At 39.3% G+C, this 26,750-nt stretch overlaps 1 protein-coding gene across 1 annotated transcript in view; it reads right to left on the bottom strand.

Moving 5' to 3' along the window:
- Positions 1-26,750, bottom strand: part of LOC133595517 (sarcoplasmic/endoplasmic reticulum calcium ATPase 2-like) — a 68,118-nt gene that overhangs the window by 21,395 nt on the left and 19,973 nt on the right. Inside the window, exons 4-8 of the mRNA XM_072914254.1 lie at positions 20,019-20,123; positions 19,595-19,733; positions 2,995-3,075; positions 1,076-1,161; positions 524-988 (exon numbers count right to left, since the gene is read on the bottom strand). Of these exons, the coding sequence (XP_072770355.1) occupies positions 524-988; positions 1,076-1,161; positions 2,995-3,075; positions 19,595-19,733; positions 20,019-20,123 (876 nt within the window). The remainder of the gene's footprint in view (positions 1-523; positions 989-1,075; positions 1,162-2,994; positions 3,076-19,594; positions 19,734-20,018; positions 20,124-26,750) is intronic.

Raw genomic sequence — 26,750 nt, 5'->3', positions numbered from 1 at the left:
AACACTTTTGAGACGCCATTGTATCTTAACTGGCTTTTTGCACCACAATAGAGTGACACCATTCTTGTGGGATGGATGTTGTGACCTGTCATATCCTTAAAAAAATAAATGCCCTAAGTCCGAGGGCTTGGAAAACAGGTAAAATATCTCAAGACAAAATTGAAACTGTACATTTGTAAATGATTCAGTGCCCTGATTTGTACATTTAAGATTATGTGAATTATTGAGCAGGCCAAAAAGAGTTTTAAACTTAAATAAATGGCAATTGCAACATGACATGCTTATTTTAAAGAGGCTACACATTGGCTGCTTTACAACTTGATGACGCAAGGTCAGTTACACAACAGGTACAAGTCTTCCAACGGCTTAATGTAAGTGAAGACAAACTCCCCCATGTTGCCTTCAAGCTATACAACCTGAAAACATGGTCACAAAAGAACGGTGTTTGCACAGAGCAAGCATCCGTCACCCTATTCAAACAACTAGACAACCGAGAAGGCAGTGCATTTTGTGTGAGACTTACTCTGCAGACAGACATTTGATTGGTGGTCAGAGTTCCGGTCTTGTCAGAACAAATGACAGATGTGCAGCCCAGTGTTTCCACAGAGGGCAAACTTCGGACAATGGCATTTTTCTTGGCCATGCGGCGGGTGCCCAGAGCCAAACAGGTGGTGATGACAGCAGGGAGACCTTCAGGGATGGCGGCCACAGCCAGTGCCACGGCGATCTTGAAATAGTAGACAGCCCCACGGATCCACGAGCCTCCGTGCACGGGGTCATTGAAATGGCCGATGTTGATGATCCATACCGCAATGCAAATGAGGGAAATGACCTTGGACAGCTGTTCGCCAAACTCATCCAATTTCTGTTGCAGGGGTGTCTTGTCCTGCTCAGTGGCCGCCATCTCATCACGGATCTTACCAATCTCTGTGTTGACACCTGTGGCCACAGCCACACCCACAGCCTTCCCAGCAGCAATGTTGGTACCCTGAAATAAGTAAGAATATATTTTTCCCCAGGATTTCGACTTATAAAACAATGTAAATAGTCACGGTTGGTAAAAAACTAGACTTACAGAGAAGAGCATGTTCTTCTTGTCTTGATTGACAGCACGAGGGTCGGGCACAGGGTCTGTGTGTTTGATGACAGAGACAGACTCCCCTGCAAAAGACAAAGTGTCTCATTAAGACAGCAGAGAAGATCTCAGATTCATACAGTGGTCACTTGATATAATCTTGTATTTTACTAAGACTGTTTTATTTTCATATGTTGCCGAACATGCTAAACTGACAACTAATCATACTTTATTTCTCTCTTTAATTTATGCTTTTTTTTACTCAGCGTGCTTTGCTGTTATTTGTGTTACTGTTGTGTTCTGTAAATATTCTTATTCATCCAGGTCAGGGGTCGGCAACCTTTACCAGTCAAAGAGCCATTTTGACCAGTTTCAAAAATGATAGAAAACAATGGGAGCCGCCAATTTTTTTTGAAATTTCAAATGAAATAACACTGTATACAAAGTTTTTTATTTGCTTTGTATAAACCAGGGGTCTCAGACACGCTGCCCACACCTTTATGTGGAATTTGAAAGCCGGTGCGGCACGCGGGTTTTAAATGAATGGCTCAGCGTCATGCGCGCCGTGATGGTACAGCATATAGCACCCACTACAGCCAGAGTGCCTGATTAACCACTTTTTATATGGGGCTTCCGCTTGCTCACGTAGGTGACAGCAATGCATACTTGGTCAACAACCACACAGGTCACACTGACGGTGGCGGTATAAAAAAACAAAACTTTAACACTCTTACTAATAATGCGCCACACTGTGAACCCACACCAAACAAGAATGACTAACAAATTTCGGGAGAACATCTGCACCGTACCACAACATAAACACAACAGGACAAATACCCAGAATCCCATGCAGCCCTAACTCTTCCGGGATACATTATACACCCCCCGCTACCAAACCCCACCCACCTCAACCGACGCACAGAGGGTGGGGGGTGGGGGGTTTTGGTGGTAGCAGGGGTGTATAATGTAGCCCGGAAGAGTTAGGGCTGCATGGGATTCTGGGTATTTGTTCTGTTGTGTTTATGTTATGTTAAGGTGCAGATGTTCTCCCGAAATGTGTTTGTCATTCTTGTTTGGTTTTGGTTCAAAGTGTGGCGCATTATTAGTAAGAGTGTTAAAGTTGTTTTATATGACCACCGTCAGTGTAACCTGTGTGGCTGTTGACCAAGTATGCCTTGCTGTCGCTTACGTGTGCAAGCAGAAGGTGTATATTGTATAACAAGTGTTGGGCTGGCACGCTATTAATACAGACTGTAGAGGGCGCCAAATGTGTACCATCATGGCACGCCTTTATTATAGCCGAAAGGGTGAAAATCGGTGAATATTAATCCCGGGAGTTTTCTGCGAGAGGCACTAAAATCCGGAAGTCTCACGGGAAAATTGGGGGGTTCAGCAAGTGAGCTGCTGAGCCGCATCAGAGTGATCAAAGAGCCGCATGCGGCTCCGGAGCCGCGGGTTGCCGACCCCTGATCCAGGTCATTAAACCAATTGCAAGTGGACTGTTCAGGTTGTCTTAGAAGATATTTAATTTCATAGTCTCATTCGAGAAGGCTTTGTCAGTTCATGCTCAAAAACTGGATACGACAGCTTTAGACTGAACAGTCCAATCACGGTCAATTCAATGCCCGAGGAATACCGGAACCTAAATTTCCCTGAGGGCAGACACCAATGGATCAATAAAGTTCTACTTAATCTAGTCTAAACTGATAATGATTGTGACTATGCTCTTATTTCTATTGAAAAAGCTGCATGTGTTTGAATGTACACTGTCTTGAACATTTTCAGAATAGAGTTTTAAATTGTATACAATGTTTCCTTCCTCAGATCGAAAGAACTAACAAGGTGGCGGTAAACAAAACGTAGGTTGGAAATAGATTTCAACACATACCTTGCTTAATGAAAGCTGTTTATCGACTTACCAGTGAGAATGGACTGGTCAACCCTCAAGGTTGTTGATTTGATTGAACAGATACGGATATCAGCAGGCACTTTGTCTCCAACTGTAACCAAACAAAACATGTCAGCATAAAAAACATCAGGCACAGGTTCCCAAGTGAAAATAATCACGAATAGTGTTATTGTATGTGTGAACATTTAGTTGCTGTGAGCTTAAAATCAGCATGTATGAACTGGGCGGTGTAATCTATAGAGGAAGCAGAGCAAAGAAGAGTGTTGTCTCAAGGTCGTAGGACTGTACTGACATCCCTGTAGGAAAGGAGAAAGAGACAAAAAAGAGGAGGAAATGGAAGACTTGTGTGCCATATATGGGTTGTCTCAAAGGAAAAGACCAATTTGGATACATCGGAATTGTGGTGACCCAATTCAGCTACATAACGCAAAACTGGGGAACCGGCTTAAGTTCGGGCTATAAGCATATATTCATAAAAATGGTACTTGGCTTTATTTAGGACACACATCTGCAAGGATGCTTAAAAGACATGTATACATCAAGACAGTACAGTAGAGTACCAGACCGCTGCCATCTAAGGGAAACTATATATACATATTGTAATATTAAACGTGTGTGTGCCCTTTAGAGAAAGGAAAATAGCATCAGGACCTACAATGCATGAAGCCAAAAATGGAAAAAGTATTCCAATATCTTCCCCAATGCTCTTATCAGGTTTAAATGTGGCTGCATGATGGCAGCTGTTTCCACATCACTGTGACAACACAGGAAGACCAAAAGGACAATCCCCTCTACTAGATACTTAGAATACAAAACATAATACATTCGGCGAACAGGCCGGTGTTTTTTTTTTTCTTCAACAACTGTTGTCACTGTCTGTTTTCATCCTTTTTACACTTATGTGCACTTGAACGCAAGAGATTGCTGCTTAACTTCTAACCCCTTGTAGAAACTAAATGATTGTTTAACCCAATACGGCAAGTGTCCTGACAAAAGTGGATCTGTCAGCAGTCGTCGTCCAATCCAAACGGCCGGTACTTCTCAGAACCACCGACACAGTAGCATTCGAACATGGAACTACGGGAAGCTTAATTTCAGAGAAGGTCACGCTACCAACACTGATTTCTCTGATGCATATAATCTAGAACAGTGGTTCTTAACCTTGTTGGAGGTACCGAACCCCACCAGTTTCATATGCGCATCACTTTAGTGAAAAATAAAATGTTTTTTTTTTTTTCAAATTCAAGACAAAGTTATATACTTTTGGTAACACTTTAGTATGGGGAACATATTCTAAGTAACAAACACTTAATTTAGAGTTTTTTTGGACACTAGGGGAACATATTCTAAGTAACAAAGACTTAATTTAGAGTTATTTGGTTAGGGTTAGGCTTATAATAAGGCCATGCCAAATAAGGCATTAATAAGTACTTAATAATGACTAGTTAAGAGCCAATATGTTACTAATTTGCATGTTAATAAGCAACTAATTAATGGTGAATATGTTCCCCATACTAAAGTGTTACCATGTTTTTTTACTGGTGCACAAAATGAAGCGTGCATGAACATCACCTTGTTCAAAGAACAAAACCAACACAGTGCATAAACTCACAACAAATTACACACCTGCAAATCAGTGTGACTTCTGCTGTTGTCGTATCCGTAATACGCCGATAGGGAGAAGTTTGTATTTACACGATGAGTCGGGTGTGTCTTGACCTCCGCCGAACCACTGAGCCCGACTCACCGAACCCCTAGGGTTCAACCGAACCCAGGTTAAGAACCACTGATCTAAACACATTAAGATATACTGTACAAATTAGCTAAATAACTCTAAATTCATTTAGACCAGTGGTTCTTAACCTGGGTTGGATCAAACCCTAGGGGTTCGGCGAGTCGGCCTCAGGGGTTCGGCGGAGGTCAAAACACATCCGACTCATCGTGTAAATACAAACTTTTCCCTATCGGCGTATTACGGATACCTACCGCAACAGCTGACTGATTTGCAGGTGTGTAATTTGTTGTGAGTTTATGCACTGTGTTGGTTTTGTTCATGCACGGTTCATTTTATGCGCCAGTAATAAAACATGGTAACACTTTAGTATGGGGAAGATATTCACCATTAATTAGTTGCTTATTAACATGCAGATTAGTAACATATTGGCTCTTAACTAGTCATTATTAAGTACTTATTAATGCCTTATTCGGCATGGCCTTATTATAACCCTAACCCTCTAACTCTGACCCTACACTGCAAAAACTGAAATCTAAGATTAAATATCTCAAATAAGAGTGATATTTGCTTATTTTCTGGCTAATAAGATAATTCTTCTCACTAAGCAAATGTTATGTTATAGTGTTTTACTTGTTTTAAGGGTTTTGGTCCTAAATGATCTCAGTAAGATATTACAGCTTGTTGCTGAGATTTGATGACCTATATGGAGTAAAACATGCTTGAAACTAGAATATCAACTGTTGCAAAGCTGTGTCATCAACACTCACAAGTATAAAACTACTTTTTTAATGTAATAATTTCTTATTTCAAGCATGAAAAAAAACATTGCTTTGACACAATTGTGTCTCATAATTAAAACGGATGACAGCCAAATAGACTTTTCTGTATAATTTTCAATGGAACAAGAGAAAATACGTACTCACAAAGTAGTACAGTTGGCACGGTACAGTAAACTGACAGTTAATATTTAAACATTTAACATGTGACATTTCTAACAATTTTGAACAGAAATAGTTCATGCACATTCAGGTGAATTCTTCAAAATTACAATTAAAAAAATGTTTGGCCGGGGGCCGGGCTGTATATATGCACGCTAATTGACTGAAAGAGCACGCACTTGGCGCGATGATGTCATGTTATCCATGGAAAAATGCATTTTTAGACAATATGATTTGCCTGAGCGGCTAGGAGACCCCGAGAGTAACAAGCGGCTGCCTTCGTTTTTAGTATAAGTTTGCTGGTTTCAAGAAATGTAATGCCGAGCGCATATCATTATGTCAAGATAATGGCACTAGCATTTACTTAATTTAACAATATTTTTCTACATATTGAGCAAAAAGGTCTCTTTTTTTTTCTACCAAGAAAAGTGCACTTGTTATTAGTGAGAATATACTTATTTTATGGTATTTTTGGGTTCATTGAAGTTAGCTTTTGGAAAGTCTTGACAAGCCAAATTTTCTTGTTCTATTGGCAGAAAATCTTGCTTAGTTCAAATAAAATAACCCTAATGTTTGTATTTTTTTTTCTTGTTTTTGAACACTGACTTTTTGCAGTGTAACTTTAACCAAATAACTCTAAATTAAGTCTATTACTTAGAATATGTTCCCCATACTAAAGTGTTACCAAAAACATAACTTTGTCTTGAATTTGAAAAAAAAAATTTTTTTATTTGTTTTTCACTAAAATGTTCGGTGAATGCGCATATGAAACTGGTGGTGTTCGGTACCTCCAACAAGGTTAAGAACCACTGATTTAGACAAAGTTTTCTTACAAGCCTTTAGTCCTACTCTTTGGTGATTATGCAACACTTCCTGTCTTTGAGTACTTCATCAATTTTAAGATCGCAGAGAAAAAAAAAAGGAGTAGATTTTGTAACGGCGTATTCTCCTTTTTTTCAAAACACTAACCAGGGGTCGTGTTTACTCTACAGGCTCGCTCTGAAGAAGCACGCGTATATCAGCTGTCTTTTTGTATCAACATCCTGCTTTGGTAGCGGTCCAAACATATCAGCCATCCATACTTTTTCACCTCCGTGTTCACCAACAGGTGACTGAGTCCACGGAGTTCAGGCTTGATGATACATTTCACCCAATATGACTCACATAGGTGCTTTTTAAATAGACCTTTCAACAGCAAGTGAGGCCGTGGCACAACATAAGCTGGCAGCTTTGACTGGCACCTGCCCCTGCCGTGTGTTCGGGCACAGCATGTGCTTTAAGCCGGCCAGGCTTTCTCAGGGTGCATGTGTTGATGGCAGCAGGACAAAGGAGTGACGTCCTGTCAAGTCAAGAGGGCCATCACAGAAGAGTCGACGTGACAGCTTTCCAAAGCAGCCTTCCTTAAAACAGCAACCTAACTAAAAATGAATGGTCGAGAATAGATGAAACTGTACTTGGTAGCCAATGTTCCCTCTAATTTTTCACGTGTGTGAGCAAACGCAAAAACTCCCTGAGCATTCAGTGGAGGCCATGTGAGCAACATCAGACGTGCACACTGTGGCTACACCAGCAGCACACCTGTCCCAAACCTGACTAAATAAGTTCAATCTCCATCCATCCATTCATTTTCTACCGCTTGTCCCTTTCGGGGTCGCGGGGGGTGTTGGAGCCTATCTCCGCTGCATTCAGGCAGAAGGCGGGGTACACCCTGGACAAGTCCCCACCTCATCGCAGGGCCAACACAGATAGACAGACATCATTCTCTTATTATTAGAATCAAATGACAGCAGTCATTTCCATTTCTAATATAAGTGTTGAGGCCCACTTACAATGACAATAACAACAAATATTGTTTTTCATGAACTGTGTACTTGTATTGTTTGTCTGGGTGGAGGTCCTGCTTTGGAAATAATTTGTACCCCTTTCAGACAATGCATTTAGTTCCCATTAAAACATTCACATGTTGCACAATGAGATGTAAGCAGGGGATCATGTGTACATTCCTGCAACTTCCTGTTTGTAAAAAAATATATTTTTATTAGTATTTATTTAATGTACTAACAGCATTTCATGATTAATATTTATAAATTAAGATTCCTAATAAATGACACTAGAACAGGGGTCGGCAACCCGCGGCTCCGGAGCCGCATGCGGCTCTTTGATCACTCTGATGCGGCTCAGCAGCTTACTTGCTGAACCCCCCAATTTTCCCGTGAGACTTCCGGATTTCAGTGCCTCTCGCAGAAAACTCCCGGGATTAATATTCACCGATTTTCACCCTTACGGCTATAATAAGGGCGTGCCATGATGGTACAACATTTAGCGCCCTCTACAATCTGTATTAACAGCGTGCCAGCCCAACACTTGTTATACAATATACATCTTCTGCTTGCACACGTACGTGACAGCAAGGCATACTTGGTCAACAGCCACACAGGTTACACTGACGGTAGTCATATAAAACAACTTTAACACTCTTACTAATAATGCGCCACACTTTGAACCAAAACCAAACAAGAATGACAAACACATTTCGGGAGAACATCTGCACCTTAACACAACATAAACACAACAGCACAAACACCCAGAATCCCATGCAGCCCTGACTCTTCCGTGCTACATTATACACCCCTGCTATCACCAAACCCCACCCCCACCCCAACCCTGCTCCCTCACACATCAACCCCCCCCCCCTCTCTCTGTGCGTCGTTGAGGTGGGCGGGTTTGGTAGCGGGAAGAGTTAGAGTTAGGACTGCATGGGATTCTGGGTATTTGTCCTGTTGTGTTTATGTTGTGTTACGGTGCAGAGGTTCTCCCGAAATTTGTTTGTCATTCTTGTTTGGTGTGGGTTCACAGTGTGGCGCATTATTAGGAAGAGTGTTAAAGTTTTGTTTTTTTATACCGCCACCGTCAGTGTGACCTGTATGGTTGTTGACTAAGTATGCCTTGCTGTCACCAACATGAGCAAGCGGAAGCCCCGTACAACGTGTGGCTGTTCAGGCACGCTGGCTGTAGTGGGCGTTATATGCTGTACCATCACGGCACGCATGACGCTGACAAACGCTATTCATTTTAAAAACCCGCGTGCCGCACCAGCTTTCAAATTCCACATAAAAGTGTGGGCAGCGTGTCTGAGACCCCTGGTTTATACGTAGCACAAAGCAAATAAAAACCTTTGTATGCAGTGTTATTTCATTTAAAATTTCAAAAAAATTTTGCGGCTCCCATTGTCTTCTATAATTTGTGAAACTGGTCAAAATGGCTCTTTGACTGGTAAAGGTTGCCGACCCCTGCACTAGAATAAGCACACATTTGATTGGTAAAGCATAGTGTAACGACCTGGAATTACACTATGTGTGGTGTTGGAGTTGTCCGACTTTTTGTGTGGCTGTAAACGCATCACTGGCTAAGTGCCATATGTGCATGTGTTGGCGCAAGTGAGAAAGAGCTAGCGGCTGTTGTTGCTTTTGGTCTGGTTTGTACTGCAGAAAATGACCAGTTTTGCTAGATATAATTTTTTTTACTAATGTTTTGGTGATGTGTTTATGGCCGACAATAAAGAGTTTTGCTCAGTAAAGTGATCGATGGAATTCATGTCCTCAAAGCGTCTTGACAAACGTTACAATATTTGAACAATGATGACGAAAACTGTTTTCTCTGTCGTGTCCGTGTCGAAAATTGTTATGCGCTTATTTTTAGGGACCGCAATGTCCCTTTGGGACAGAGGACCCTATTGTATTTTGTGCGTTTTATTATTGTTATTATTCCGCCGCCTCTTTGAGCTGTAATTTGACCCCCTTAACATGCTTCAAAACTCTCCAAACTGGACACACACATCAGGACTGGCAAAAATTGCGATCTAATAAAAAGGGCCAAACCCCAAAACTCAAAATTGCGCTCTAGCGCCTCCTAGGAAGAAAACAGACACAACTGCTCCTAGGAAGAAAACTCAGACAAAACTGCCTGTAACTTCCAGTAGGAATGTCTTAGAGACATGAAACAAAGCCCTCTATGTAGGTCTCACTTAGACCTACATTTCATATATTGACAGCCCCCAGCAAAAATCAACAGGAAGTTTGCAATTCCCCCTTCAAAACAAAAGTTTTGTAAAAACAGGTCACCTATTTTCAAACATTATCTCCTCTGAGCGCGTTTGTCGTGTCGGCTTCAAACTAGCACAGGAGAGAGATTGAAACCTTCTGATTAAAAGTTGACCAAAGAGTTTTAATTACTGTTTCGGTTTGGATTTTATGTGCCGTCAAAGTCGGTCCCGTCCATCGCTGCTTGCAGCTTTAATTTTTATTTGATTTTGTGCGTGGCATAGATTTGCCGTGCGCAGAGGACGCTTGAGCAGTGCGCAATTGCACAGGCGCGCACCTTAGAGGGAACATTGTTGGTAGCGGTGTGAAGTTTGTTTAAATTTCGCTTCTTTGCACCGTAAATCCAAATGTGGCTTGTGCCTGACTAGATCCAATCATAAATGCATACATCCATACAAGGATACAGGAAGAGTGATGAAGCCTATTCCACATGATAATCCATTTAAGTGACAATGATGAAGTCAGCCATAATGCACACAGCTAGCAGTGTACTATAAACATGCATGCAGAAACAAGTCAATCTAAGGACTTTTTTTTAACTAATGCAGTAAATGCATTTGACTTAAATGTTTCGCTTTAGGCTGTGCAACAGAACAACCAATGTTCACACAAAAGGACAGAACAAATATACTTTCCAACATTTCAACCGTGAAGATCCAAAAATGACATAGTTTGTAAAAACCCGAAGTTTAAGTACAGAGGACTGAAAGAACTTCCTCTCTTCTGTTGACTGTCGCAATAAGTCTCCTTGAGATCTCTGCTGAGCCTCTTGCCGTTATGAATCTTAAGCAGCAGCCAGCTCAACCTTCACATAGCATATAATGGTGTTGCCATTGCCATGGGAACAACAACCAAGAGCACAGTACCTTTTGTCAAAATCAACAGAGTGCTTGCTAGACTGAAGCAAAATTAAGTGTGTAACGTAAACAAAGAGTAATTCAGGGTAAGAAAAGGTTAGGTGAATCCACGAAGACAATACATAAGCAAATTACATTTAAAGTAACAGAATGCCATCTCTGACATAACCCATATTTAAAGGGGACTGCATTTGTTTAAATTTATTTTGCCCATCATTCACAATCAATATGAGAAACATGTCTTTATATTTTTTAGGGGTTTAAAGAAGATAAACAAACGCTTGGAAGATGCAGCCAATGGGAGTCACCGTTGTAATTTTTAAAGCCTCTAAAACAGTGGTTCTTAACCTTGTTGGAGGTACCGAACCCCACCAGTTTCATATGCGCATTCACTGAACCCTTCTTTAGTGAAAAATAAAATGTTTTTTTTCAAATTCAAGACAAAGTTATATGTTTTTGGTAACACTTTAGTATGGGGAACATATTTTAAGTAACAAAGACTTAATGTAGAGTTATTTGGACACTAGGGGAACATTCTAAGTAATAAAGACTCAATTTAGAGTTATTTGGTTAGGGTTAGGGTTAGAGGGTTAGGGTTATAATAAGGCCATGCCGAATAAGGCATTAAGAAGTACTTAATAATGACTAGTTAAGAGCCAATATGTTACTAATTTGCATGTTAATAAGCAACTAATTAATGGTGAATATGTTCCCCATAATAAAGTGTTACCATGTTTTTTTACTGGTGCATAAAATGAACCGTGCATGAACATCACCTTGTTCAAACAACAAAACCAACACAGTGCATAAACTCACAACAAATTACACACCTGCAAACCAGTCAGCTGTTGCCGTATCCGTAATACGCCGATAGGGAGAAGTTTGTATTTACACGATGAGTCGGGTGTGTTTTGACCTCCGCCGAACCCCTGAGGCCGACTCACCGAACCCCTAGGGTTCGATCGAACCCAGGTTGAGAACCACTGCTATATATATATATATATATATATATATATATATATATATATATATATATATATATATATATATATATATATATATATATACATACATATATATATATATAAATATAAATAATGTAGTAACAGACACGTTCATAAAAATATGTAGTGTACAATAATTACCATATTGTGATCATTTTAAGCATTGCTGGAACTCATGTCCTCCGCATTTATTTCCGTTTCCATAGCAACGCACTCCCGACTTTTGGCAATGTGTGTTCCTACTTCTGAAAACAAACGCGAGTGTGTTCTAATCATGGCGGACTTGTTAATGGATAACAAAAGACGACCATTTTTGTTTCTCCGCGTTCGCTCTTACAACAACAGCTTGGTTAATATGCAGGTTACAGAACGTAAATGAAGTATTGTTGACAGGTTTTTGAATGCATTTCTAAAGTGAGGTAATCCTGATTGCTCCCATTAGGTGCATTGCTAGTGTTGCGTCGGACCAGTTCTTCCTCCAAGGGAATCTAAGTTACTGGTCAATCCCAAGTTCTTTCCATGACATATATGCTGAGTAAGAAGGACCCTCAAGACAGTTTTGGAATATTATCAAGTTTTACTGAAAGTTTCAGGAGAACCACCTAGACCAGGGGTCGGCAACCCACGGCTCTAGAACCGCATGTGGCTCTTTAGCGCCGCCCAAGTGGCTCTCTGGAGCTTTTTCAAAAATGTATGAAAAATGGAAAAAGATGAGGGGAAAAAAATATATTTTTTGTTTTAATATGGTTTCTGTAGGAGGACAAACATGACACTAACCTCCCTAATTGTTATAAAGCACACTGTTTATATTAAACATGCTTCACTGACTCAAGTATTTGGCGAACGCCGTTTTGTCCTACTAATTTTGGCGGTCCTTGAACTCACCGTAGTTTGTTAAAATGTATAACTTTCTCTGACTTTCGAGGACGTGTTTTATGCCACTTCTTTTTCTGTCTCATTTTGTCCACCAAACTTTTAACGTTGTGCGTGAATGCACAAAGGTGAGTTTTGTTGATGTTATTGACTTGTGTGGAGTGCTAATCAGACATATTTGGTCACTGCAAGACTGCAAGCTAATCGATGCTAACGTGCTATTTAGGCTAGCTATATGTACATATTGCATCATTATGCCTAATTTGTAGCTATATTTGAGCTCATTTAGTTTCTTTTAAGTCATCTCAATTCAATGTATATCTCATGACACACTATCTGTATGAAATATGGCTTTTAATTAGTTGCGGCTCCAGACAGATTTGTTTTTGTATTTTTGGTCCAATATGGCTCTTTCAACATTTTGGGTTGCTGACCCCTGACCTAGACCAATACATTCATACTGACTTCCTAAGTTGTTCTGACACTCGAACGGAAGAGCCCACTTCTTGCAAAATGAAGAAGACCCCCACCTGTCTGAGAAGGAACACGGCTTCATTGTTCCACTACAGATAAGACAAAGGGGAGTATTCCATCTCCTACAATGCAAGCCTTCAAGGTAACACACATAGTTTACTTGCGGACATAAGATAAGAAATAGAAAGAGTACAAATGGAAAAACACTAGATGATTCAAACATGACTATGAATAAAAAGAAATAACTCTTAAACATATATACAGGTAAAAGCCAGTAAATTAGAATATTTTGAAAAACTTGATTTATTTCAGTAATTGCATTCAAAAGGTGTAACTTGTACATTATATTTATTCATTGCACACAGACTGATGCATTCAAATGTTTATTTCATTTAATTTTGATGATTTGAAGTGGCAACAAATGAAAATCCAAAATTCCGTGTGTCACAAAATTAGAATATTACTTAAGGCTAATACAAAAAAGGGATTTTTAGAAATGTTGGCCAACTGAAAAGTATGAAAATGAAAAATATGAGCATGTACAATACTCAATACTTGGTTGGAGCTCCTTTTGCCTCAATTACTGCGTTAATGCGGCGTGGCATGGAGTCGATGAGTTTCTGGCACTGCTCAGGTGTTATGAGAGCCTAGGTTGCTCTGATAGTGGCCTTCAACTCTTCTGCGTTTTTGGGTCTGGCATTCTGCATCTTCCTTTTCACAATACCCCACAGATTTTCTATGGGGCTAAGGTCAGGGGAGTTGGCGGGCCAATTTAGAACAGAAATACCATTGTCCGTAAACCAGGCACGGGTAGATTTTGCGCTGTGTGCAGGCGCCAAGTCCTGTTGGAACTTGAAATCTCCATCTCCATAGAGCAGGTCAGCAGCAGGAAGCATGAAGTGCTCTAAAACTTGCTGGTAGACGGCTGCGTTGACCCTGGATCTCAGGAAACAGAGTGGACCGACACCAGCAGATGACATGGCACCCCAAACCATCACCCAACCATGCAAATTTTGCATTTCCTTTGGAAATCGAGGTCCCAGAGTCTGGAGGAAGACAGGAGAGGCACAGGATCCACGTTGCCTGAAGTCTAGTGTAAAGTTTCCACCATCAGTGATGGTTTGGGGTGCCATGTCATCTGCTGGTGTCGGTCCACTCCTGAGATCCAGGGTCAACGCAGCCGTCTACCAGCAAGTTTTAGAGCACTTCATGCTTCCTGCTGCTGACCTGCTCTATGGAGATGGAGATTTCAAGTTCCAACAGGACTTGGCGCCTGCACACAGCGCAAAATCTACCCGTGCCTGGTTTACGAACCATGGTATTTCTGTTCTAAATTGGCCCGCCAACTCCCCTGACCTTAGCCCCATAGAAAATCTGTGGGGTATTGTGAAAAGGAAGATGCAGAATGCCAGACCCAAAAACGCAGAAGAGTTGAAGGCCACTATCAGAGCAACCTGGGCTCTCATAACACCTGAGCAGTGCCAGAAACTCATCGACTCCATGCCACGCCGCATTAACGCAGTAATTGAGGCAAAAGGAGCTCCAACCAAGTATTGAGTATTGTACATGCTCATATTTTTCATTTTCATACTTTTCAGTTGGCCAACATTTCTAAAAATCCCTTTTTTGTATTAGCCTTAAGTAATATTCTAATTTTGTGACACGGAATTTTGGATTTTCATTTGTTGCCACTTCAAATCATCAAAATTAAATGACATAAACATTTGAATGCATCAGTCTGTGTGCAATGAATAAATATAATGTACAAGTTACACCTTTTGAATGCAATTACTGAAATAAATCAAGTTTTTCAAAATATTCTAATTTACTGGCTTTTACCTATATATATGCGTTCTTCACACTAGCCATTTAGAACAAGCCGATTTTTACATGCGAGAATGCAAAAAAACCCACACAAAAAAACGTCTTCTTGTCTTTCATAAGGATTGTGAACGATAGGCAAACTCTCCCCAAAAAGTGCAGTTCCCCTTTAAATGTATGTTATGGTTACGGCTGCTGGCATAAAGATGTGAAATTCAAAGTGCCTTAAAGTTAGATTTACAGACTTTTCACATGCTAACGAATTATTAGGCATTTCAGTTAAGTAAAATGTGTCAAAATGCAGTACCTAACCTACTCCTATAGGATGTTTAATCCTGAGACCATGAAAAGCAGTTCTATATGATTACTGCTGTGTTAGTATCACATCATAGACCCATTAAGGAGTGTACATTTCAGAGATAACGCGTACCACCCTTGTAGCTGCATATGAAGTTTGGGTGTCTAACACCAACACCCCCAGTCAGCAAGATGAGACCATTTATCACAGCCATGAACATTTGCCAAAGGACAGTCCCTTAGTGACACTGGACATTTGGCAGACCACACAAATGCCATACTATCCACGGTGTCTGGAATCCCAGTGGAGGGTGCGGGTGCTGATGGGAAGGGTCACTATTCATCGTGCATGGTGCTGTAGGTGGTTTCTCCACAAAGTGTTTCCCTATAAGGTCATCTCTCTCTCTTGGACACAATAGGAGCCGAGGAGAAAGCCTCTCTCACTGCTTGCAACCCTTCCCACTGAGCCATACCATCTTCCAGCACAACAAGTAGTCACTGCCAGTTTAGTTTAACCCGCAGAGATCTGCTGCTTTTAGAAAAGGGAGATTTACACTGCAAAAACTGAAATCTAAGTAAGATTAAATATCTCAAATAAGGGTGATATTTGCTTATTTTCTGTCTGATAAGATAATTCTGCTCACTAAGCAGATTTTATGTTAGAGTGTTTTACTTGTATTAAGGGTTTTGGTCCTAAATGATCTCAGTAAAATATTAGGGGAGGAGTATATTTACAGCTAGAATTCACCAAGTCAAGTATTTCATATATATATATATATATATATATATATATATATATATATATAAGAAATACTTGACTTCCAGTGAATTGTAGCTATAAATATATATTTCTTTTATTGTATGTATATATATATATATATATATATATATATATATATATATAAAAAATACTTGAATTTCAGTGTTCATTTATTTACACATATACTTTTTGAGTTAAGGGTTGAATTGTCCCTCCTTGTTCTTTTCTCTGTCACTATTTTTCTAACCATGCTGAATACCCTCTCTGATGATGCATTGATGTGTGGCACGCACAAAAGTGCTTTCATCAAATGCACGAGATGGCAGTGTCACAACATTGCTGTTTACGGCAGACGAACTGCTTTGCGGTAGACCAAAACGTTGACGACTGCTGTTGTGTGTTGTTACCGCGCTAACTCCCAGTAGGAATGTCGTAGAGACATGAAACAAAAACCTCTATGTAGGTCTCACTTAGACCTATATTTCATACACTGACAACCCCCAGCAAAAATCAACAGGAAGTTTGCAATTCCCCCTTCAAAACAAAAGTTGTGTAAAAACAGTTTCCTTTTTTCAAACATTATCTCCTCTGAGCGCGTTTGTCGTGTTGCCTTCAAATTAGCACAGGAGAGAGATTGAACCCTTCTGATTAAAAGTTGATGAAAGAGTTTTAATTACTGCTCATGTTTGGATTTTATGAGCCCTCAAAGTCGGTCCCGTTCATCGCCGCTTGCAGCTTTAATTTTTGTTTGTTTTTTTAAAAAGGGAATAATAATATTATTGCTGTATTAAAACGTGAAACTGTTCACAAATAAGTTTGTTGATAACAGTTTTATTCTGATTATAATCATGATACAAAAAATAAAAGGCAAACCATCAAAATCAGTCAGCTGAACTCTAGATTAGCTGCAGCTATGCTGGATTGCTTAAAGTTATGCCTCACGCTGCTAACAGGAAAGCCAGCAGTTGTATTGACCAACAGTTTAAAAAAAAAAAGGCATGCCACAAAAATGCAAGTAGAGCGTGCCTAATGCATTCGTCTCAGAACATAATTATTACGCATCTTAAGGTCTGCTTCTTCTGCGATATGCTTCGTAAATCAAATAAAACTACAACCAGCAGTCAACTCAACTGTCATGTACAAAATTAAGAGTGCTGCTGATGACCCAACCACCAACTATAAAGGACCAGGAGCACACATAGTACATGGGTGGTAACAGACATCTGTCCTCGTCACTATAGTCACCTATTACAACATAATCTAACACTACACACAGAAAGATTCTGCATCACTTCATAGACTGTAGGTCTATCGTCCACATTCTTAATATTAAATGAATAAAAGTCCGCTTACAGCGAAGCCAATGGGAGGTCCTCTATTCTGCCCATAAAATCCAATAAATAACCATTCAAAAAACGCCAACAATACTCCATTTACATTTCATGACTTGAATATTAACCAAGTATTAGTGATATTGATATTATAAGTGCTACCGTCTGTGCACTTTATGCACTTAAACATGCAAAACGGTTTCTTTGGCTCGTTAGTGCGTGCTGATTTTTAGAAATAATGTATACTTCACTGCACATGTAATAAATCACCATGTTACTTATTAAACATGCTATAATTCTATGAGTGTTGGGTTTCAGCAGGACAGGTGTGCATGCACGCTTTAAACACTAAAAAAAAAAACGCTCATAATGTTCCCAGGGCTCTGTGTACGTGCAGGCTGGTTTTAAAGATAATGTACATGTCATTGTACGTCTAAAGTATATCAAAATAAACATAATAACAAAGGTGTAATGCCACTAAGTCAGCTGTTGCTGCTTTCCCCAGGCTTCTGATTGGACAAAATGCGCATGACAACAAGTGTATGCATTTGTGTGTAGACATAAACACTTTTGAAACTACACCTGTGTGGATGGAGAACATTTTAACCTTCGATATGAGTTTTTGAAACTCCCTGTGTTAGTAGTGTGGACATGGCCTGAGGTTCACGAGGCGGCTGGAGCCTATCCCAGCTGCATTCAGGCAGAAGGCGGGGTACAACCTAGACAAGTCGTCACATCATAACAGGACAACACAAAGTGATAAAGAAAAAAATAAGCAAACGCCGTGGAGCATTTTTTTTTTTTAATTAATGTGCTGCGTATGCTTAAAATTAACAAAATACGTAAATATTAAATGTTATTATAAATGTGCCCGCACCTAAATTGTGTATATACCTACATCATGTATATAAAACCCAGGTGTTTTTTTAAATGGCTTTTTAGGCACAATTGAGCGGCTCTAATAGGCTCCATTGTAAGCGGACTTTTGACCTCATTTATTTAATATTTAGAATGCATAAGACATTATGTCTCTCATAATGATTGTAATTATACATACATACATACATATATATACACATATATATATACATATATACACATATATATATATATATATACACATATATATATACACATATATATATATATATATATATATATATATATACACATACCGTATTTTTGGGAGTATAAGTCGCACCGGAGTATAAATCGCACCTGCCGAAAATGCATAGTAAAGAAGGAAAGAAACATAAATCGCACTGGAGCCTGGCCAAACTATGAAAAAAACTGCGACTTATAGTCCGAAATAATGTACCGTATTTTTCGGACTATATGTCGCTCCGGCCGAAAATGCATAATAAAGAAGGAAAAAAACATATAAGTCGCACTGGAGTATAAGTCGCATTGTTTGGGAAAATTTATTTGATAAAAGCCAACACCAAGAATAGACATTTGAAAGGCAATTTAAAATAAATAAAGAATAGTGAACAACAGGCTGAATAAGTGTACGTTATATGAGGCATAAATAACCAACTGAGAATGTGCCTGGTATGTTAACGTAACATATTATGGTAAGAGTCATTCAAATAACTATAACATATAGAACATGCTATACGTTTACCAAACAATCTGTCACTCCTAATCGCTAAATCCCATGAAATCTTATACGTCTAGTCTCTTACGTGAATGAGATAAATAATATTATTTGATATTTTACGCTAATGTGTTAATAATTTCACACATAAGTCGCTCCTGAGTATATGTCGCACCCCCGGCCAATCTATGAAAAAAACTACGACTTATAGTCCAAAAAATATGGTATATAAAACCCTAATGGAGGTGTTTGGATGTTTTTTTAAATAGCTTTTTAGGCACAACTGAGCGGCTCTAGTAGGCTCCATTGTAAGCGGACTTTTGATCTCATTTATTTAATATTTAAAATGCATTAAAACAATAACATCCATTGTTATGTCTCTCATACTGATGGTAAACGACAAAAAAAAAAAAAAATGCAGTTCCCTTTTAAGACTCCAACATCGCTTAGATACGCCCCTTTTTTTCAACCTTTTTGTAATAAATGTGAGAGGTGCAAAGTCAGGAGTTGGCTGGACATTAGCAGAATGAATGATCCCCAAGCACAGATGACATGCTGCAACAGCAAGCAGGAATGCAGCATCAACATGAAATGTACACTTGATGTGTGAAGACACATAGGAACAGAAGGGAAAGTAGACATTAAAGCAAGAGAGCCTAAAAGACAAGCTAACAAAGAACATTTCATAGTGTGTGCAGTGAAACCTAAAAGCAGAAACTAACTTTAAAGACTTGCCTCTTTTAGTCATATTATATTCAAATGTCACTTTATACTTATACATACAGTATAATTTGTTAAAAACATCCAAGAGTTTGTTTCCTACCAGCAACTTCTACAATGTCTCCAGGAATAATATCTCTGGCCTTGATCCTCTGGACTGTCTTGCGGTCCTGCCGATACACTTTCCCCATCTCAGGTTCATACTCCTTCAGTGCCTCAATGGCATCTTCAGCATTGCGTTCCTAGTCAGGATAGACTCATTTCAGTGCTCAAACTCTCTAGCCAGTGCAGTTTTTACCAGGCATAAGGCGCAGGACGACACTAAGTGTCACAGCTTGAAGTGCCAACAAATACATTACAGCGCTTTTACATTTCAGCTTGTAAAATGTTTGTAAGGAAATGTGTTTTATTGTGTTTGCATGTTAAGTAGGCAGTAATTAAGTAAACCTATTGGAAGAATTGAAGGCACAATGGTGTGGTGGAACTCAATAATTATGCAGGACTGTACATTTATGAGATTGTCTCACCTGCCACACACCGACAATTGCGTTGGCAATAAGAATAAGTAAAATTACAAATGGTTCCACGAATGCTGTGATGGTTTCTTCTCCCTCCTCAAACCAGGCCAGCACCTAAAAAAAGCACATGAAACAACATTCTTAGAAATTATAATTTGTGTGTGTTACATGTAGAAATGTTGAACCGTTTCGGTACGGGTATTCCGGTTCGGTTCGGAGGTGTACTGAACGAGTTTCCACACGGACATATTAAGTAGCGTAACGCACGTTGTGTAAACAATGCACACCGAGGCACAACACACGGCATGCTAGCAGCTAACGGGCTACGATAGACTGACCATACGTCCTTTTTCACCGGACACGTCCTCTTTTGCGGAGCTGTCAGGGCGGAGTTTCTTAAATGCCTCAAATGTCCGGCATTTTGAGTTTGGGTGCGTGTATTTTCAATGTACGTTCAGGGTTAAGAAGGGGTTAAAAACAAAATAAATTGTGCGAGCAGCAGCATTGGTGAGGGAGGGGCAGAGACAGAGAGAGAGAGAGAGAGAGAGAGTTATGATAAACGCGCATGCGTCGCCCGGCTCTGCTTTTTATCCATAGATTTATCACATTTAATTTTTTATCATCTATAGCAGGGGTGTCAAAAGTGTGCCCAGGAGGCCATTTGCGGCCCACAGCTAATGTTTTAAAAGGCCCACGACACATTCTAAAAATACTATTAAAATAAACAAAAACAAATTAAAAAGCTTAAAGGTTAAATGTAATTTAGAAAAAGTTCCAATGTTAACTAATAAAACAAAGCTGTTTTTTTTCTTTCAAACTGTCATTGCTCAAAACATAATACTGAATCAAAATCAATGTTATGTTCCCATTACTTCACATCAAATATTCCACTAAGAAAAATACTTTTGGTGGAAGATTTTGCAAATTTGGTAAATAAATAACCCAAAAATGTATATTTTGTTGTTTTCTTACTGTACCGAAAATGAACCGAACCGTGACCTCTAAACCGAGGTACGTACCGAACCAAGATTGTTGTGTACCGTTACACCCCTAGTTACATGTGATAACCAGATTACAAAAGACATTTTGGTGCAAATGCCAATAGTATTTTATTGCACACATTCCTCTGCTGGTATAAGTTTGACATCAAGTTTAAAAAGTTATTTATTTTTCTCCCTGCCAGATAAAATCATGCATCATTTTCCCCATTTTCTTTATGGAAACTGATGTAAAGCAAATAGGGAATGCTCATATGAGACAGTGCTAAACAGCCACAAGTGTTACCAATAATATAGAATTGTTTGAGCAAAACAAAGTCAATAGCACACATTAACTAAACAAAGCAAATATCACTATGTACAACATATTTGAATTAGGGATGTCCGATAATATCGGCAGTCCGATATTATCGGCCGATAAATGCTTTAAAATGTAATATTGGAAATTATCGGATCGGTATCAGTTTCAAAAAGTAAAATTTATGACTTTTTAAAACGCCGCTCTGTACATGGACGTAGGGAGAAGTACAGAGCGCCAATAAACCTTAAAGGCACTTCCTTTGCGTCCCGGCCCAGTCACATAATATCTACGGCTTTTCACACACACAAGTGAATGCAATTCACACTTGGTCAACAGCCATACAGGTCACACAGAGTGGCCGTATAAACAACTTTAACATTGTTACAAATATGCGCCACACTGTGAACCCACACCAAACAAGAATGACAAACACATTTCGGGAGAACATCCGCACCGTAACACAACATAAACACAACAAAACAAATACCCAGAACCCCTTGCAGCACTAACTCTTCCGGGACGCTACAATATACACCCCTGCTACCTCCCCTCCCCCAGCTCAACCCCGCCCCCCTTAACCCCGCCCACCTCAATCTCCTCATGCTCTCTCAGGGAGAGCATGTCCCAAATTCCAAGCTGCTGTTTTGAGGCATGTTAAAAAAAATAATGCACTTTGTGACTTCAATAATAAATATGGCAGTGCCATGTTGGCTTTTTTTTTTTCCATAACTTGAGTTGATTTATTTTGGAAACCCTTGTTACATTGTTTAATGCATCCAGCGAGGCATCACAACAAAATTAGGCATAATAATGTGTTAATTCCACAACTGTATATATCGGAATCGGTAATTAAGAGTTGGACAATATCGGAATATCGGACATCGGCAAAAAAGCCATTATCGGACATCTCTAATTTGAATGCTTTGCTTTCGGCCCTCAAAGTCCTCCGGTGTCTAGGGACTAATTCCCTGCGACCCCTATGAGGGACAAGCAGTAGAAAATGGATAAAAAAAATTTAAGAAAATACAAATATTGATCTAATCACTCTAATATCGATCATAAACGTGTCGTTTACATTTGGCTGCAACAATGCGGACACACCAAACAGTTGCTGTTACATTACCCTCTACTTGTTAATTTCCTGTTAATAGCTTCCTACTTTTTGCTTTAATATGGTTCCGTCATTAAAAGTTTAATAAGCACATATTTTTTGTGTCGTTTCAAGATAGCTTAGCTATTAGCATGCCTGCCCCTCGCTTGCTATAATGTACATAAGGTTTGAGGCTGTGAGAATAATTAAATGCTGACCGCCATTCAAAGTATTTCTCATCACCACTACTGCAACATTGAAACACCATCATCACGGATGTATTATTTTTTAATGGAAAAATTAGGTGTTTCTGTTAGAATAATTTTATCTAAGTTATCACAAAAACTTTGTGTTGAAATGAGTTCCCAGGGAAAAGACCAAAAGCTGTCTTTGAACCTACCAAGAAGAAGGCTTGTAAAACTCCACTGTGTAGGGGGGAAGCAACATGACGGTGTTCTGTTTTATTTCATGTATTGTAATCAACAGAAAGATATTGTTTTAACCCAAGGACTACAAAGCGGAGAGAAGTCAGGATCTGCCCAAGTTCCAGACACCGCTTTTTTTAAACTCTTTTACTAACCTTTCTTTGAACTGTTTACGACCTATTCTGTGAAGTGTTTACGACCTTTTCTTTTGAACTGTTCTGTAACCAAAGGCAACGCTGTTTACGACCCACGTCCCTTTGGAAGCAGCCGTTGCCATGTGGTCAGGGAAAGTCTAAATAAAGGAGGAGGCATACAATCTTTCGCTAGAGCGTGCTGGAGACTGTACAAGAGTACAGACCAGACGTTTCTCCTCAAATTGAGCCAAATTTAATTATGTCTCCGTTTGATTCTTTGATTCTTGTCCTGTTTAATAGAGGTCATCAGTGTTTGAACCTGACAGTTTCCCTGGGACGCATAGAGAGTGAGTTTACGGTGTCATTTCAGATTTGTATGCCTCATACGTACATACGAGTTACACGAGTGCATTTTTTAAAACATTAGTACAACACTGCCATATTAAAACACAATGCAACTCAAACAGCAATTACTTTATGGATTAGTCTTTTATGTCAAAATTTGCATTAGTGACATCTGGTTCAGTCTAAAACAACAAATAAAAAAATTACATTATTATATATAGGTAGTATTTTTCTAATTCTACCCTATATTTGACCCAACGAAAATAAAAATAAAAATATGATCCTGTAATGTGTGGCTTTGTACCAGGGGGATCATTTGTCAGAAAAATGTGGCCCAAGGGTTGTAAATTAAGAGAAAATCAAACATTACTCAGTCAAATTTTAGCCACATGAGCTAACCGTAGGATGGTGTCGCAAAAACACTGGGAGAAAAAAAATTGTCCCTGAATATCTCATTCAGTTTGGTGGTAAACTGTTTAGGTCAGCCGTACTATATCAACTTAACGCCCAAGCTGTTTGTTTACATGCTTTTTTTATTTCTCTTTGCTATTTGGGCTTATTGGACCCTAATTACAATAAAAACTAAAAAATAATATTTTGATATGATGTACTTAGTCCATAAGTACACAAACGTGTACTTCATGTGTAGTGTCATGCTCATTTTTATTTTTAACACTTTTTTTTTTTTTTTAATTCCATTGTATGTTATACTCTTCTGACACCACCAGATAGCAGTATAAGTGTCCATATGTCCGAAAAAGACCCCAATTCAGTAGTGTACACAATTTTGGAAATAAGAGCTAAGAGGTGCTGTCCACGCATGTGGCCAGTAAGGCCTTTGGAGGTTAAAACACAATGTAACTCAAACAGCAATTACTTTATGGATTAGTCTTTTATGTCAAAATTTGCATTAGTGACATCTGGTTCCGTCTAAAACAACAAATAAAGAAATTACATTATTATATAGGTAGTATTTTTCTAATTCTAACCTATATTTGACCCAACGAAAATAAAAATAAAAATATGATCCTGTAATGTGTGGCCTTGTACCAGGGGTACCATTTGTCTGAAAAATGTGGCCCGAGGGTTGTAAATTAAGAGCAAATCAAACATTACTCAGTCAAATTTTAGCCACATGAGTTAACCGTAGGTTGGTCTCTCAAAAACACTGGAAGAAAAAAAAATTGTCCTTGAATATCTCATTCAGTTTGGCGGTAAACCGTTTAGGTCAGCCGTACTGTATATCAGGTTTGACTGCTTCCTCGACTTCTGAAGAGGAAAAAAGTTAGGTCTGATCAATGAGCAAAAAAGACCCAAATTTGGCCTTGAGTGGCGCTCTGTTCCCTTGTCAAGCAGCAGCCCCTGACACCTCCATATCACCTGGCAGTTGTACAGTGCATACCAGATCTGCACGCACACACCAGAGCACAAATGCATACTATCATTCGTCCAGGCTGATCCAATCTTATAATAGTTGCATCTTAAGATGTTTATTTTATGTCTGGTGTTTATTTTGTTTCGCCAAAGGGTAATATGTATGCTAGGCCATTAGTTACACTAAGTGCAAAATGCTTGTCTTGGTCTTCAATGGCAGATATGCAAAACAGGAATGACAGCCCTGTGACATGCTTGCACATGCCTACACTAAACAGTGAACACTTACTGTATATATTTATAGATTGCCATTTTAATGGGTTACAATGACAATGTTCTTTTTGAAAAGCATCCCTTTGGCCCCGATCTCCAATATTTTTTTTGTAAAAAATGTGTTCCCAAAAATCAGTTTTCTGTTAAAAACATTATTTTGTTTTCACGGATATCAACCCATAACATAAGAATTGGATAAATGGAATTACGGTACTATTGTTTAACATTACTATTGATTTGTACCTCTAACTTATGTATTATGGTTTGAATATGGTTCGACACTGACTTAATTTCAACAGAACACACAGAATAGAAAAAAATATGATAATGAATTAATGATGATTAATTTAACAATTAATTAATTCAACAATTCAATTACTGACTCACATTGCAGCCGACCACACCAAAAAGGGGGGTTCCCACAGCTGCAATCCCTTCTCAAAGTTTCTTATTTTTCCCTATCTGGGGTATTTTTAGTATTTCCATTTGTGTAATATTCGACAGAAACAATGAAACAGGGCTCCCATATAAACTATACAGGAAACAAAGTAAAATTACGGACAAGTTGGCCAAATCCACCAAAAATGACACTTGCAAATAAAAATGGGATCATTAAAGGGGAGCATTATCACCAGATCTATGTAAGCGTCAATATATACCTTGATGTTGCAGAAAAAAGACCATATTTTTTTTAAACCGATTTCCGAACTCTAAATGGGTGAATTTGGGCGAATTAAACGCCTTTTGTGACGTCACATCGGGAAGCAATCCGCCATTTTCTCAAACACATTACAAACACCGAGTCAAATCAGCTGTTATTTTCCGTTTTTTCGACTGTTTTCCGTACCTTGGAGACATCATGCCTCGTCGGTGTGTTGTCGGAGGGTGTAACAACACGAACAGGGACGGATTCAAGTTGCACCAGTGGCCCAAAGATGCGAAAGTGGCAAGAAATTGGACGTTTGTTCCGCACACTTTACCGACGAAAGCTATGCTACGACAGAGATGGCAAGAATGTGTGGATATCCTGCGACACTCAAAGCAGATGCATTTCCAACGATAAAGTCAAAGAAATCTGCCGCCAGACCCCCATTGAATCTGCCGGAGTGTGTGAGCAATTCAGGGACAAAGAACCTCGGTAGCACGGCAACAAATGGTGGCAGTTTGTTCCCGCAGACGAGCGAGCTAAACCCCCTGGATGTCTTGGCTCACACCGTCCCTTATGCCACCGAAGATGATCAAGAGAAGAATATCGACCCTAGCTTCCCTGGCCTGCTGACATCAACTCCAAAACTGGACAGATCAGCTTTCAGGAAAAGAGAGCGGATGAGGGTATGTCTACAGAATATATTAATTGATGAAAATTGGGCTGTCTGCACTCTCAAAGTGCATGTTGTTGCCAAATGTATTTCATATGTTGTAAACCTAGTTCATAGTTGTTAGTTTTCTTTAATGCCAAACAAACACATACCAATCGTTGGTTAGAAGGCGATCGCCAAATTCGTCCTCGCTTTCTCCCGTGTCGCTGGCTGTCGTGTCGTTTTCGTCGGTTTCGCTTGCATACGTTCAAACCGATATGGCTCAATAGCTTCAGTTTCTTCTTCAATTTCGTTTTCGCTACCTACCTCCACACTACAACCATCCGTTTCAATACATTCGTAATCTGTTGAATCGCTTAAGCCGCTGAAATCCGAGTCTGAATCCGAGCTAATGTCGCTATAGCTTGCTGTTCTTTCCGCCATGTTTGTTTGTGTTGGCATCACTATGTGACGTCACAGGAAAATGGACGGGTGTATATAAC

This window comes from Nerophis lumbriciformis, linkage group LG12, assembly GCF_033978685.3.
Source record: "Nerophis lumbriciformis linkage group LG12, RoL_Nlum_v2.1, whole genome shotgun sequence".
Taxonomy (NCBI): Eukaryota; Metazoa; Chordata; class Actinopteri; order Syngnathiformes; family Syngnathidae; genus Nerophis; species Nerophis lumbriciformis.
This window is presented reverse-complemented; position numbering and strand designations above follow the sequence as displayed.